A 16,641-nucleotide genomic window follows, 5' to 3' on the forward strand; every position below is an offset into this window, starting at 1 on the left:
GTAATCATAAAAATTATATTTGAATTCATATTATGATATGATAATTGATGATTCGGGAAGCCATACAGCATAAACATTGATGATATATCTAGATGTCATACTGCTTAAATATTGATGCCATACCAAACTGTGACATACTAATCATGAATCGAAATGATGTAAAGCAATGCTCAAATATATCTTTTATAGACATATCTTTACTTTTATGCATATGACTTTAAACATGAGACAATTTACTTGAAATCATGTCGAATATGTAATACTCCAAAGTAGATTTAATAAATAATTTTGACACATGTATATAGAATCGAAATCATATAATAAAACATGTAGTTCACAATAATTCATTGATATGCATGATTGATCTAGCATATGCATAAAATCATAGCTTGAAGAAGATTGGATAGAACCCTAAATTTACACATAATTCATCATATAATCAAATACTTTAGGCATGAGAGTGAAAGAATACTCTCATTGAAGCCTTACATATCCGGAGGAGCAAAATTCTTGAAGAATTCTGAAGTAGAACCCTAAATTTAAACATAATTCATCATATAATCAAAATACGTTAGACATGAGAGTGTAAGGAATACTCTCTTTGACACCTTACATACGTGGAAGAACAAAGTTTTGAAGATGTTTCAAGAAGAGCTTGATTGGAAGCCTTGAAACCCTACATTTTGTCTTCTTTACAATTTTCTTTTTGAGTTGGGGGAGTTGAGAGCGTAGAATTAAAAAAAATTGAGTACTTGGTGAAATATATTTCTCCAATTGAAGTTGAAACGTCATGGATTGGGCTTAGAAAAAGTGGAAAAAGACAAAAAAAATTCCCAATTAATAAGCTGTCAAAAACCTTTCACAGAGCCATCAAAGGTTTGTGGTTTGATTTATAGACCGTAGATCAAATTCGTGAAATTCATATTGATATTTTAATGCTAAGAAGTTTATTTTGTAGGCTTAAACTTCGATCCATAGAAGTTTCTACGATCCGTAGACGAGTTCCTGAGAATTGAACCTAAAAGTTGACTTTTTTTTTCCATAAGTAACTAGTATGGGTTGTACCTCTTTCTTGATTGACTTTGAAAATTCTAATGCAACAATCTCTGGGAAAACAGTCACAATTTTTTACTTCAAACTCGAAATGAGGCAAATTTGGTAACGTTGGAAAGAGGACTCACACACCTTTGATTTGATAGGTCATGGATCACCTCATTCGTTATGTTGACCTAAGTAGAATCTTTTATATCAAGACTTAATAGGTAAGAAAGTTTTCAACTCATCTTTGTGCTAGGGGTTTCTAGTGACCTTAATTCAGATACAAATCAGTTCCCACACAAAATAATTGACTTTGACACCTAAGAACAATTTAAGAATCACCCGATACGACCTTATACACCAATAAAAAATGGTTCAAATTTTAGGTTATAAAACTTTGGTGTGTCACGTTAACATTTATTGTTGAAATCATTATATACAAATTCAGAGGGAGATGTTGAATTGTTGGTAATTACAAGTTGTTATTTTTTAATTTCATCCTTTTAGTTTTTTTTGTTATAATTTATTTATTATTTTTATATTGAATTTTTTTATTATTCTAATATTTTCTAAAAGTATTTTTTTTATTTATATTTCATTTCCTTCTCATTATCAACCTTTACTTTGTGAGATTCCATGCAATTTTTTTTTCGTATTATCTATTTTTCAATATATTTTTTTTCATTAGTATAGTTTTGTTAGTATTTTAATTCTTAAATTAAAGTAGAATTCATTGTTGTATAATTATTCTTTAATTATACTGATAGAATTAGAAAAAAAATTAAATTGCAGTATTATACAATTAAGATTGCGATAAAAACGCTATTGTCAAAGATGTGATTTCTGCTTAATACATTATTTCAACAAACATATTTTTAAATTTAATGCATTATTGCTTTGGAGGGAGATAATATCATATTATTATCCTAGAGACCCCTACCTGGTCGTTGCCTTTAGGGACAAAGTATTCCATAACTACTTTCTGTACGAGGGAAGACGCGTAGATTGATATATGAGTTGATTTCTTGTGAAAAAGAAAAGAAAAAGAGATTCCAAATAAGGAAAAGAGATTTCAAATAAGAAAATTGAAAAACGACAAAATAAATAGAAATGCTGATGAACAAAATGGTATTGAAAAAGGATGGGCGGCGGAAAAGCAAAAATTATGTTATATGAATATGGCTTTATTAGCGTCAACTGAGGCTTCTCTTTGATCATTTATGTCTTTCGGTGCTTGCTCTTTCTTTATTGAATAAAGATTTTCATCGAACAAACACATATATAATCATACATGCTTATATTTAAATCTTATCATACATGACACAATATTTTATGATAATTGTAGTTTGATTTTCTCTCTTTAATAATTCTATAATTAATTTAATAGTAAATTAATAAGGTGGTTAAGCAAATAAGACAATATTTTAATACTTTTTTTCTTATATATATTTTCCGAATGCAAATGCTATATTGATATTATTTAATACTTCAATATTCATGTCATTTACAAATAAAATTGTATTAGTGAATTTAGGCGCGTACTCTAACACTTCATTTGGATGGTCATTATCCATTATATTATCTGAAGTTAGTTTACATTATATTAAGGCGAAATGGTCTTGTGGATTCTTGTATTTGTATCGGTTTGTATTATGGATCCTTCTACTTACCTCTTTGTCATATGAACCCTTAAACTCAAGTCAAATAAGATTTTTAAACCCCTCTCATCATGTGTGTAGTACATTCTCCCTTAGATTGATGACATGTCAAACCCATGTCATCTATATCAATGCCATGTCATTATTACTTTTATTAACTATTTTTTAAAAAATTTATTAATCAAAATTATTTAGTAAAAAGTAAAACAATAAAGTTTATATTTATTCCTTAAAATAAAATTTTGAAATTCCTACATCTTCTCCCCTGATCCCAACCTTAAACAATCAAAAGACATTTCACTTGATGATTGAATCTTCAAATTTGGATTATTTCCTTTATTTTTTGTTGATAATTGTTGGATTGTTTGGTCGTTATGACTTTCCCCAAAATTATTTTTCTTGCTGCATTTCTTCTTTTCCTTTCATCTGGGTTAATCTCTGCCGCACCCATTAGATCTAGTCGAAAATCTCTTCATTGTCGTAAGTACGTAGATCCTCTAATGCTCACCCGCCTCATTTTCCCCTCCACTTACTAGCACCGTTTCTCTCACTCTACATCGAATCCGTTATTTCCGACGAGCACCACCACCATCGACCTCACCATCCGCTTGCGAATCAATGAACTCAAGGAGGTTTCAATGCCAAGATTTCTTAAAGATGATGACAAGAGTATGGAAAGAAAAAGAAAGGGTCAGGAATGGAGATAGCTGCAAATGAAGGTGGAGTGGGTGAAGAAGATGGAAACTTTTTAATTAATTTTTCAATTTTATTTGATTTTATTCTTTTATTTATACTTTTAAAACAGAAATATAATACTCACTCACCTTAAGGTGTGTGAAGTCACGCAGTTTCGCCAACTCAGCCATCTTAAAGCCACATAAGCTTGGTCAATGGTAGAGGGGTTTGATAAATTGGGTTTTATTGAATTGAAGGGTTCAGATGACAAAAAAATGAGTAGAAGGGTCTATAATACAAATCGATACAAGTACAATAGTCCACAAGACCATTTCGCCTTATATTAATAATTGTGATCACATTATTATCTTATTTTTTTTTATTCTCATTTTGTATTTACTTGTTATTATCACGTACTCAATATTGCTGGTATGTTTATCATTCAAATTATTAATGTGTGATATTATGTAACGACAAAAATTCTTTAAATTATCGATGTGTGACATTTCATAACGATGAATAACATACATCTCCTTTACATTATTACAATTCTGTCGACATTTCATAACGATGAATAACATACATCTCCTTTACATTATTACAATTCTCTCTCCACAAATATTAAAATTTGAATAGTCTTATCCCTTTAATTATTATATTGATCAAAATAATAAAGCATGATATAATAGATAATAATATAATACATTATGAAATAACGTATAGAATTAGAAAAAAAAGACCTTGGTAAGTTGTATTAGGCACAAACAAGGCCATTTGTTTAGTGGAAAAACCCATAACTCCATACAAAGTAATCCGAAGCCGCCTCCATTACAATCACAGTGTTCATCTCTTGAGGTTTTTGAATTCTCTCTATCAACTCTATACAACCCTACATCAATCGTTCTTCTTCACACAGAGGAAGATAGATAGGTACAAACATGGCGGTGGCTGCTTTTGGTCAGTTGAATCTTGATGAATCGCCACTGTGGGGTTCCCGAAGTATCGAATGCTTTGAAAAGCTTGAACAAATCGGTGAAGGAACTTATGGGTCAGTTTTTTTTTCCTCCCCAGACAGTCAAATACCTTTTATCCTCTATTTTGCCTCTTATTTGGATAGTTAAGATGGGTTCCCTTGGTCTAATAATAGCAAAATAGCAGCTTTTGGTACATTTGTGTTGTTGATTTTACTTTTTGTATTTTGCTGTTGTACTCTTTCTGGGTAATTGAGAGCTTGGATGTAGGACCCGGGTGGGGTTGGGGGATATTTTATTTTTAGTTTATAGCTGTAATGCCATTACTACATGATCTGATGTTATTGAGTTTCGGAGAAGTCTATGTGAGGCCTTTTTTTTTCTTTTGGAACTGATACTCTGAGGCCATTGAGAAAAAGCCATTGGGGATAGACCTTTGTAATTTTGACTTAAAAGTATTACTATTTAGGATTGCGTTTTGTTCTTTTGAGATGTTGTCTATCATTCTGACCATTATGACAATCAATTTAGTTTATTCAGTTCTTACATTGGCATGATTTTGGGTTTTGAAGAAGGATCTTTTTTGTTGGAGTTTCTCTCACTCGCACAATTGAGTCAAATTTAACTGCTTTGAGATGCTTTGCTTGCACAATTGAGTCAAATTTAACTGATTTGAGATGCTTTACTTGTGTCGGGGTCTGTCGAAAACAGCCTCTATTCCTATGAGGTAGGGGTAAGGTGTCTATACTTTATCCTCCAGACCTCACTTGTGGGACTACCCTTGGTCTGTTGTTGTTGCACAATCGAGTCAAATAGAAGAAGATGAATATTGGTAATTTGCATGTAATAAAAATAAATGAAGAGAAGACTGCCATTGTATCAATAGTTTATGTTGGCTCTATAGGCAAATCTGGTAGGCGGTAGGGGTAAGGTTTGCATACACCCTACCCATCCTCGTTGTAGGCAAGCGCGTGCTCATATTCCAATTAGTGTAATATTGACAAGGATTATATTTCCAATGTGACTAGTTTTATTGGATTGATGAAGGAGATGCTTGGAGCACGGATAGGTGGTGCATGTAGAGTTATTTTCTAACTATAGTCTATTAATATATGATTAAATCAATTCTGAGATTCCAGCCAAAAGCTCTTTGTAAATTTTGATAATGCATTTGGAAGCCTCAACATTGGAAGGCTGGAAAAGTTTCCATCTCTAGTGAAAAATTAGCTGCTGTTTACGTGAAGATCTTTGATCTGCATTCTGGTGATAGTTGATCACCTCCTTGTAATTCTAGTACAAGTTGGTTATTCCTGGGGTTCGGAATCAAGAATGATCTATTTCTTGTGGGAAGCAATAGACTTTCGATACATTGCTAAATAGTTAGAGTCAGTGTTATCAAAGGCGCACTATAAGCGCGCTTAAGCCCTGAAGCGAGGCTCAAAACGTGTTGAGCGCTTTGCCTCGCTTTATGTGCGCTTCAGTGTCGTCATCAAGGTTCTAAGACAAACATTTCCTTGCCAATGAGCTTCTTATTAAGAAGTGAAACTAAATAATTGATACTTCACTTTATCATAAAAAAAATACAATTTCTTTGGTCATATATTTGTCATTCATGTTTATAATTTAGTCTTTGACTAAACATATACATTTGTATTGTTTTCTCCCTTTGCGCCTTTTTTCATTAAAGCCCACACTTTATTTGCGCTTTGCGCTTAAAGCTCCCATGAACATTAGAGCTTTTTTTGCGCTTTTCGCCTTTGATAACACTGGTAGAATTGTATGTGTGGCCATTGATATATTCCGGAAGGATCTGATGTATAAGTATACTTTGGAATGTAGAGTAGGCATGAAACTTTCAGTGCACATTCTTGTTGAGCCGGATTCAGCCCTTTAGAAATGTTTTGCCCTTATACTTGGTTGTTTCCCATTTTTTTGATTCTTTTTATTGTTTATGATATTTCACATAAGATCTTCGAGGATATTGTCAGTTATTACTCGCTCTGGCCCGTTTTATGTTTAGGTGTTTTGTGACATGTAGGTCAAATGTTGCAAAGTACCGAAATCCTATTCTAAATATGTGGTGGTGATAGTTCCACTTTAATTGAGGCTAAGAGCAGTGTTTAGGGGAATGCAGAGCAGTAAAAAGCGACAAGGTCCTGTTTCATGCTTTAAGCGAAGCGCTCGCTTCATTGAAGCGAAACACAGTTTAAAAGAAAAAAGACCTAAATAAAAACAGACAAATATAAGCAAAAAAATCATATTAAAAACTAAAAAAGATCCCCCTTTAGTTGTTTTGTCACAAAACAGACATACAATTGTTGTCTTATTGGTCTCACTAACTTTTTTCCCCATATTTTCGTGCCAGCTGAAGCACTGAACCCTCGCTTCGCTTCATAGAAATGATCTACTCTCTCTACACCAGTAATGATAAGTAGAAATAAGTATTCCAATTACATAACTCACTAATCTTTTTTGTTTGTCCCAAAAGAATGACAGCTTTCCTTTTTGGAAGCTATATCCCATGTTACCCTTCATGAAGACAACTTGTTGGGTGGGGGGTGAGGAGACCGTACTCACATCTTTAATTATCTACACATCCCTCTGTAATGGTGCCATTTGGTTAAGCAATGTTCTACTTTTGCTTTGGTTTTTGACATTTTCCTGTCTGAATTTGGTTTTAGGAAATTAATGTTGACGTTGTAACAATGAACAAATAAATAATTGTCTTTGTCTGAAGAACTTGCAGTATTTTTGTTTTGAAGAGAAAACATATCATTTCAATCCCTAGAAAATTCTTCGAGGCTTTAATATGGATAATAATAGGTTAAGAGTCTAAGAACGAACAACATTAGATTTATACGAATTTAGTTTGTTGAGGCGAGGCGAAGCAGACAATTATCACCTTTTTTTCTCTGGGGCGAGGAGCAATCCGAAAAGGGCAGATGAGGCGGCGAGTCAAAGCATAACTTTTAATCGCAACTTGAGAACTAGGAGTTTTTGGTCAAAGTCAGACTACCCCTGCACAACTTCTCTCTTGTTCTTTCTCTGTTTCCGCTCAGACGAGGTGAGTTGAAGCTAGAGTTCATGTACTTTTTCTATTTTCCTCTTCTTCTTCTACTTCTTTCTTCTTTCTCCTTTCTCCTCTGTTTTCCAGCAGCTTTTTTCTTTCTTTGTTTTTCCACTGTTTCTGCTGTTTTTTACTCAGCTTTTTTCTTCACAGTTTTAGTTGCATTATAGTTAATAACCTAATTAGTTTTGTTTGATATTTTATTGAGTTTTTAGTTATTTATATATACAGATTTATTATTTTAATTTGTTTGTATTTATTGGCGCTTCACTTCTCGCCTCATTTTACCCTCCCCAGCTGGGTTTGTTGTTGTTGTTCTCTCCTCGCCTCAGTGAAGGAGGCCTCGTCGCTTTTTGTCGCCTCTCACGTCCCAAAATACTTGTTGGAGGTTTCCTTGTTTTTTTTAATGAAGCTCCCAGTTGAAGGTTTTCCTTGGAAAAATCCAAGAATCAATCCTTGCATACCAACCATAGTTGTTGAATTCTGGTGAACTTTACAAGTGTAAAGTTGATTTTTCCTGGCCCAGCTCCTGCAAGGCAGTTGTGGGATCTGTTCATCAACATTTTTGGGCAGCATTGGACAGTGCGACAGTCGATCAGACAATTCTTGGATAGTTGGGGGAAGGTTCATAGATCTCTTATTATGTATAGGAGTATCCGAGTGTGTCTGTTGGGTACGATCGATAGAGAAGAACTTAAGGTGTTCTGAGGGCAGAACTCACTCAACTCAGATAATAATATACAGATGTTTAGGCTTGCTAGCACTGATGAAAATTGCATGATAAATTTATTGAATTACTGCAGGAGTACTTTTTGTATTGGTGAGCAATTTTTTTTAGTTTTTGTATTGGGGGCCTCTCAATTTGTAATGTCCAGCACTAGCTTTGGTGCTTGGCTGCTTTTTTGTTGATAAAAATATAACTGACGGATTAAGAACGGGCCAAAGTCATGGAATAAGGATGCAATTGACACTATCACTTGGGATTCAGATTGCAACTATTGTAATTGGTGACTATAGATGACATTGATTCAATTTAGAGATGACTCAACCAACTTTGCATTTGTTGATATTTCAATAGTATTGCTATTGTTTGTATGCTTAGCATGATTGGCTCTGTTGCTCTTTTCCAGGCAAGTGTACATGGCCAGAGATAAACAAACTGGGGAGATTGTTGCTTTGAAAAAGATACGTATGGACAATGAAAAGGAGGGGGTACTGTTCTTTTCCCCAATCATCATGCTGTTTTAGATTTGTATCTATACCATTTAATTTAAATATTGGAGCTTATTTTGACTATTGCATTCCTGGGCTAAAATTGATTACCTTATACTCTATACTTATTTCTGCAGTTCCCTATAACAGCCATCCGTGAGATTAAAATTCTAAAGAAATTGCAGCATGAAAATGTCATTAAGCTGTTAGAGATAGTAACCTCTCAAGGTACTTTGTTTCTTAATTCTTAGATGCTATAATTTTTGGAACTTTGGGTAAGTTTGAACTTTTATTGTCAGTTCTGACATGAATTTCTCATCTAGGTCCTGAAGAGGATGAACCAGAGAAGCTAGGTATTCCAGCTAAGAAAATTTTCTTATTGGTAGTGAAGTTCCTTTCCCAATGTTTGCAGAAATTAACATTCATGAATTTCGATTTTCTTACAGGAATAGATAGTAACAAGTACAAGGGAAACATCTACATGGTTTTTGAATACATGGATCATGACTTGACTGGCCTTGCTGATCGACCAGGGTTAAGATTCACAATTCCGCAGATTAAAGTATCGTAAGCCTAACTAGAAGAAAAGATTATGTCTTTTCTTATTGTGATGACTATCTATTCGCTGCTCATTTATTGACGATACTCCTTTTCCAGTGCTACATGAAGCAACTGCTTACTGGTCTTCATTACTGCCATATTAATCAAGTTCTTCACAGAGATATCAAAGGTTACTTTGTACTTAATTTTTTGTACGTAACATGTTGATATTTGCAAGTGTTCCTGGAAGCTCATGACACATTTGTGTTTTTTTTTTTTTCATTTTTATGTTAGCAGGCTCTAATCTTCTGATAGATAATGAAGGAAATCTGAAGCTTGCTGATTTTGGTTTAGCCCGCTCATTTTCTGGTGATCATAATGCTAATCTGACAAATCGTGTTATTACACTGTGGTACAGGTAAATCTAAAGCATGTTTAAGCATTCTTCTTATTACTTTGCTTGTTTCACTCTGAGGGTTTTCTGCTCTTTCTAGACTAAATATACGATAATCTTGGACAGACCTCCGGAATTGTTGCTTGGAGCCACAAAGTATGGACCAGCTGTTGACATGTGGTCCGTTGGTTGTATATTTGCTGAACTTTTATTTGGAAAGCCAATCTTACCTGGGAAAAATGAGGTAATATCCTTTTAAGCCTTTTTCTTGATCTCTAGGTGCTGTAGGTGTCAGTAGCTTCGCTTTACAAGTATACCTGCTGCTACTGCCCTAAGGAATCTCTGCTAATGTGCTATTGCCTCTATTTCTTGAGAGTATCTTATACTTATGTTAGATAGTTTGCTATACCATTTCTCTGTCTGATATGCTGATAACAATGAAGCTTTTGGATTAGAAAACAACTTATTCAAACCTGATCTAACAATTGACTGAATAAAATCTGAATAGGAAAGATTTTCTTAGTTTCTTTATTTGATCTTGTTAGCTAGGTTCGTGACTAATAATCTCCATTATATGATGACAAGCAAAATTTTACAAGAGCTTAGTCAAACATGCTCTTAGTGTGTTCCTTTTGATGTGAGCTGTCTCTACTATTGTTTTTTCTGTGTTTTTGCTTCTGCTTCATCTTTATGCTCTATTTTTAGTACAATTTTATAATTTCTGTTGGCTTTATCTCTCTTAATCTTTTCTGATTACAGCCTGAACAATTGAACAAAATATTTGAGCTTTGTGGAACACCTGATGAGATTAACTGGCCTGGTGTATCAAAGATTCCTTGGTACAGCAAGTTCAAGCCAGCAAGGCCAATGAAAAGACGAGTTAGAGAGGTCTTTAGGCAGTTAAGGGTTCTCCATTTGAAATATGATTAGTTTGAACTACTTGTTTTGTTTAATGGTTAACATACTTGATTTTTATTCACTGTGCAGTTTTGATCGCCATGCTTTGGATTTATTAGACAAAATGCTGAATCTTGACCCATCTCAGGTATTCCTCTTAATGTGGTTTTAGTAACTAAATCTCGAAGTGCAAAGTTTTCCTTTGTTCCACAATCAGAAGTCTTTTTGCGTACAAAAAACAGACAAGGATCAAACTCTCTTTTGCCTCAAGAATATAGATTTTACTGGCATCTGAATGTATTTATGAAGGCAATATGTACTCTCCTTAGGAGTTCCTTTCTGTCCAAAGGCACTCACTTGGTACATTAGTGTGTGACTATTCTTAGTATGTAGATTGTTTATTACTTCTGCAATTTGTATTTTCAATTGATTTGCTTTTGTCTTGTGTTATCAGAATTTGTAAAGGGACATTGGTGGTATGTTTGTTAGTTCCCGTAATGATTAGAGTAGAACATAATAGTAAAACAGTCGCCTTACTTTAACCAATGTTCTTATTCCCACTCATATGATGTGATGCATTTTGATCGGACCAAATGCATGAACATCCCAATTTATGTGGTACCCTGTCCTTTTTAGCTTGTCCCCAAAAGAATGTCACCTTTCTATAATTAGAGACAACTTAACTTTCAAATTTCTCTCTTAACCCTTAATGAAATGATTTGTAGCCACATGAATGTCTAAGGTTTGTTTTAGACCACAAATTTCATAAGTTCTCCTTTTTGTCTTAAAGTTTGTGTCAAGTTAAAGGGTGCCACATAGATCGGGACGGGTAGGGAGTCTGCATTTGCTATTATTTTGTTCCTACTTTGATATACGCTAAGACCTCTAAGAGTAAAAAAATTGGAAAATGAAATGGGCAGGTTGATCATCTATAAGATTGAAAAGAATGAATGGTGAGTTGGTGTTTTAAGCTGTGCAGTTTATAGGGTTGGCATACCCTTTCCATAATCAGGGCATGCGGGTTGATGAAGTGCATGATTTACTAAGGTTGGGGGATACTTTGGGCTGTCAATTAAGAGCTTCCCTCAAATTACCTGGGCATGCCTCTTTAGGTACCAGCTATACAAGGCAAAAACAGTGTTGGAAAAGATAGAGAAGAGGTTTGAAAACTGAAAAGAGATTTACAACCTGAAAAGGCTGTACATTTCTCTCGGGCTAGGATCATACTCATTAGCAGTGTACTCACTCTCTTTCGACTTATCCAGTCTGTATGAAGAAAACATTGGATAAGGTTAGGAGGAACTTGGTGTAATGTAAACAAAAAAAGAAGACTTTTCAGTAGGTGAAGTCGGAGGTGGTGATGCTTGATAAAGGACAGTGAGGACTTGGAATGTGAAACATGAAAGAAATAATAGTTGTATAATAGTGAAATGTCTATGGAGATTTTATCATTTTATGCAAAAAGTATAATTGTTGCTAAATATGGAGAACAAAGTCTTTGATATATTGGTATTGTTCAGACACCCCGTGGCTTGTATGGAAGCATATGTGCAGCTTAAGACCAGGCACCAGCTTTTAGAACCAGTATAGAGATTAAGGTTAGTCATGGCAGGAATAGAAGGTTCTGTGTGGAGAGAACATACACCACTTTTGATTTTATACGATGACCATTATAATTTCACAATCAATGTAGGAAGTTGTCCGATTGTTGGAATTGTGGTAGCTGGTGCACAAACTATAGAAGACTCTACTTTGATTGGGAAGTACCATGAATGATGCTTATTGCTAAAAGACTAGGAGCATGTGGCTCTAAATGCAGAAGAAGCTGATTGTACCATATGGAAGAGGCAACAAATGAAATACTCTTTTTAGGTTCATGTTATAAGGTCGCCTGCTTGACACGGTTGGTTTCAGATGATGTGTGCCTCACCCCATGCAATCTATATAGGGAAGGGGATGTTGACATGCAGCAAAGTTATGTGTAGAAGGGAGAACTGCATTATATTTTATTGCATTGCACTGTTGCTAGACAGATTTAGAATCTGTTTTTGATTTGTTCATTATGCCTTTTGTAATGCAATACACGGTGAAGGATTTGTTGACTGGCTAGGCCTGTCGTCATCAGAAAAACATTGAATAATTTGAGGAAAATAGTGCCAGTTTGCATACGTGGAGTCTTGTGGGTATGAAAGGAATTATAGATGTTTCGAAACAAAGAATTGGGATGAGTCTGACTCTGATATCGTGTAAGGAAATGAATCATGGGCCTAACTCTCCAAAAGCCAACTCAAGAGGTGTGGATCCGACACCCCTTGGCCGATGTGGGAGACTTAACAGTGTCAAATGTCTTCATTTTTAAACTCTTGTTACAACCCTTTAGCAGGGTCAATGACGTGGTCTCTGATCTGGATTCAGTATTCTCATTCGAAGTGCCTTGCATATCTTAGTTAATGGACCCGAATCTTCCGAAAAAGGGACATTTCTTATGCAGTATGTGCCACTTTTACAGGAAGAAGTAGAAAGTATTAACCATCTTTTCATTCATTGTAGAGTGACAACTAAGGCATGGCACATACCAAAACATAGTAGGCATAGAATGGGGAATACTGTAAACCTATGTTGCTCAAACTCTTCTAAAATGTCAATGGGTGCATGTCGGATACTGCAAAAGTAGTGCATTTAAGAGAACCTGGCACATGTTCGACAACAATATTGGAGAGTCCAAGCAACATAGCCGAGAACTACCACATGTTGTTAGAGGCAGAAAGAGGAGAAAGAGGTCACTATGGTGTAATATCACCTCAGCATCCATATGATAGATTGTTTGGAAGGAAACGAACAATTGATGTTTCGAGGACAACTAATTTGGTCCAACAACTCAAGTTTAACTGTATTTTGTTTCTTGATGAGGAATTTGTAAATGAAGCAAAATTAGCCTCTTAGAATCCCTGCAAGTCTCAAAAAGGAAAGGATTCTTCTGTTGGGTTTTGCTCGCCTGCCAATATTGCAACACTTCCTTAGTGCTACTGTTATAATACAATTATGTTTTCGAAATAAGCTTATAGAAAGAGATCATAGATGGTTTACTATTTCTCCAGTGGCACAAATTCAAGTGTGATATAGCTTAGCTAGTGGAAGTATCGATCACATGCATTGGGAGTAGAGGTGTCAAATGGGTGGGTTAAGTTGAAATTGGAGATATTAAAATGGATTGAAATAGAAATTGGGTTAGGTTCTGATCCCACCAAGTTTATTTTGGGCTGAAATGGGCTAAAAATCGGGTTGGGTCATGATCTGCCCAATTCGACCTCGTTAATCTCAATACTTTTTACATATTGTTATTTATTTTTTATAGCCACAATTTGAGTTTCCAACTCAAAAAAAATAAAAAGTTACTAATGGATAGATAAATCCTAGAATATATAAAATAGATAGTAATTCATACTTCTTATATAGAAACATACATCAATGCAAATAAAGAGTCTTAAAACGGGTTGAAAATTGGAGATTAAATTGGGCTCAATTGAGGATTCACTTAAAATTGGTTAATGCTTGTATCAGTTGAGATGAACCCAATCCAAATTATCTTGAGCCCAACCCATTAAATTCTTGGTGGGTTGCACATAGTTAGGTTCATTTTGACACCCCTAATTGAGAGCTTTTGAAGTGGAATAAAGTTACGTGGTGCGTTAAGTGCTAGGAAGATAGTTGTAGTGAAAGAGTAGCTCTTTACTATGAGTGTGAGACTAGTGACGTTATGTTTTTGTGATTATTGGGATTCTAACACGTAATCCACTAGATCAAATATTGTAAAAAAGCAGATGTTAACAGGTGGTGCATGTGGCACACATAAAGTTAAAAAGAAAGGTTGCTCGACATGGTTTGGCCATGTTCTACACAAACTTGTCTCCTTAGATGCACCAATATGACGATTAAGATATGAGTAGAAAAAAGGATATGATAACGTTGAGGGAAGGTATCTAGAAAACCTACATCTTCGTCATGACCAATGCATACTTAGAATAGAACAAAACGGGAATAGGGGCACCAACTATTTTGGATATAGGTTGAGCGATAGCGAAGCCAAGCCACCATCTATAGGCGAAGGGACGAAAGCCTATGCTACAGTAAGAAAAATGTTTAGGTTGAAGACCCAGTGTGGTATGCACCAACAAGGCCACCAAAATTTAGATAATGCTTTTTCCTGAGCAAACTAATTGGAGATCTATCAGTTTTATTTATCTATATTACTCAAAAGGACTACAAATTTTTGACAATTTTACCATCTCGTGTAACCCCAACGTGGATATCTCCAGTCTTACAAAGGCATCTGAACTCTACTTTAAGGGGTTGTATAAAAGTAATGCACATTAGACTGTTAGTAATGGTTGCATTGATTTGGTGTATTAAAAATAATATGTATTGTATAAAAATATTTACTAAAATATCCTTCACAATTATGATAGAAAAGATGTAAAAGTGCTTTTGAGGGGTAGTGGAGTCTTAACCATGCTAATGCATGTATTAAATCCCTTTGCAATTACTAATACTTAGAAATCCATGGTATTAGTAATACACTCCTCAATACACAATAGAATGTTTAGTTATACATAGCATGAAAAAGTATGTCTGATAAGGGACTACTAATTCACAAAGCTAATGCATGCATTATTTTTGCTAATACACTCTACCAAACGACCCCTAAGTTTTATAATAAGCTATTTTGACTGCATAAAGCTCGGTTGTAACTAGTAAAGCATGTTTCTGCTTCTTTACTAATTCTGGTTTTAATTGACACCTCTTTTTTGCAGAGAATATGTGCAAAAGATGCTCTAGATGGTGAATATTTCTGGACTGACCCCTTACCTTGTGATCCTAGAAGGTGTGAACCTTATTTACATCAACGTTTCTCAGTGCTGTTTGTGCTTCCCTGCAATGGATCTGAACTTCTTGTGGCTAATGTGCTTAAAGCTAACCAACCACCTGTTTCAGCTAACTTGAGATTTTTATAGATTTATAAGCATCAATGAAAGCATATCCTGAGATATAATATGATATGTATGCATATATATCTCTTAACCTAATAACCTGTTTCGCACTGTATTGAACAGCCTACCTAAATACGAATCATCACATGAGTTCCAGACTAAGAAAAAGAGGCAACAGCAGAGACAGAATGAAGAAATGGCCAAAAGGCACAAGCTGCAGCACCCACAGCAACATTCGCGCCTCCCTCCTATCCAACAGCCTGGTCATTCCCAGCACTGGGGTGGATCTACTCATCAAATGAGCAACTCCCAGCCTGCAATATCTGCTGGAGCTGGTCATCATCAGTTTGGAAAGCCTCGTGGTACTGGAGGATCAAATCGATATCCTCCAGGTGGAAACCCTGGTGGGGGTTATTATCAAGATCGTGGGGCACAGGGCGGAGGTTACAGTAGTGGGGCATATCCACCTCAGGGACGAGCCCCACCTTTTCCCGGCAGTGGGTTGGCTCCCAGTGGTCCCCGGGGACCAAGTGGTGGATATGGCGGTCCACCTAATTACTCCCAAAGTGGTCAATATGGAGGTTCTGGTGCAGGGAGAGGTTCTAACCAGATGAGTGGAAACCGTAACCAGCAATATGGTTGGCAGCAATAGAGTCTGACCTGTGTATGCATTATAGAAAATCTGGCTAGACGGCATCAAAGAAAACCAATATCAATTGTAAGAAATTGTGGGTTTATTCAACATATTTTGCATATCTTAGAGAAGCTGTAATGTACATCTGAAGGCGTGCTTTTTGTGAAGGAAATGGTGCGGTAGATATTTCTTGGCTTAGGTATACAAATTTGTGACTAATTCTGCTCCCTGATTCATTTAAATAGCAATTTATTGTTTTAGACTAGAAATTTTGAAATTTTGTTATGCATGTAGTCATGATGTTTGGCAGAGTCTCAACGTTCTTGTTGAGAGTTGCTTTGTCTTTAACTTGGTCTTTGAATCCTTAGTCTCAGCGCGCTGAGGGTCCAACATCCCAACCTAAGTTAGAGGGGAGCCCCAAATTCGAAGCGTGCGCTACTTATGCACCACACACACGATGAAATTCACTCCTCAATTGATAGGTCAAAGACAAAAACACAGTACTAGTGACATCTCTATCCTTCGAGAAACGATTAAACTCATTTGAAGGAAGTATTAGGAATGGTT

The 16,641-nt window shown here is 35.3% G+C and overlaps 1 protein-coding gene across 2 annotated transcripts; it reads left to right on the forward strand.

The window, feature by feature from the left end:
• Positions 1-4,106: 4,106 nt before the first annotated feature.
• LOC107015644 (cyclin-dependent kinase C-1-like) lies at positions 4,107-16,343 on the forward strand. 2 transcript variants are annotated; one of them, XM_015215976.2, is made up of 12 exons: positions 4,107-4,419; positions 8,540-8,621; positions 8,759-8,849; positions 8,945-8,974; positions 9,068-9,183; positions 9,279-9,351; positions 9,459-9,579; positions 9,682-9,799; positions 10,315-10,454; positions 10,543-10,600; positions 15,264-15,334; positions 15,564-16,343. In XM_015215976.2, exons 1-12 carry the CDS (start codon positions 4,310-4,312, stop codon positions 16,090-16,092), a joined length of 1,539 nt encoding a protein of 512 aa, XP_015071462.1. In that variant the 5' UTR covers positions 4,107-4,309; the 3' UTR covers positions 16,093-16,343. The 2 variants fall into 2 exon arrangements, with proteins under 2 accessions (XP_015071462.1, XP_015071461.1); XM_015215975.2 differs by having other exon boundaries at positions 4,117-4,419; positions 8,945-9,183.
• Positions 16,344-16,641: the final 298 nt, after the last annotated feature.

The sequence above is a fragment of the Solanum pennellii genome, chromosome 4 (assembly GCF_001406875.1).
Source record: "Solanum pennellii chromosome 4, SPENNV200".
NCBI lineage: Eukaryota > Viridiplantae > Streptophyta > Magnoliopsida > Solanales > Solanaceae > Solanum > Solanum pennellii.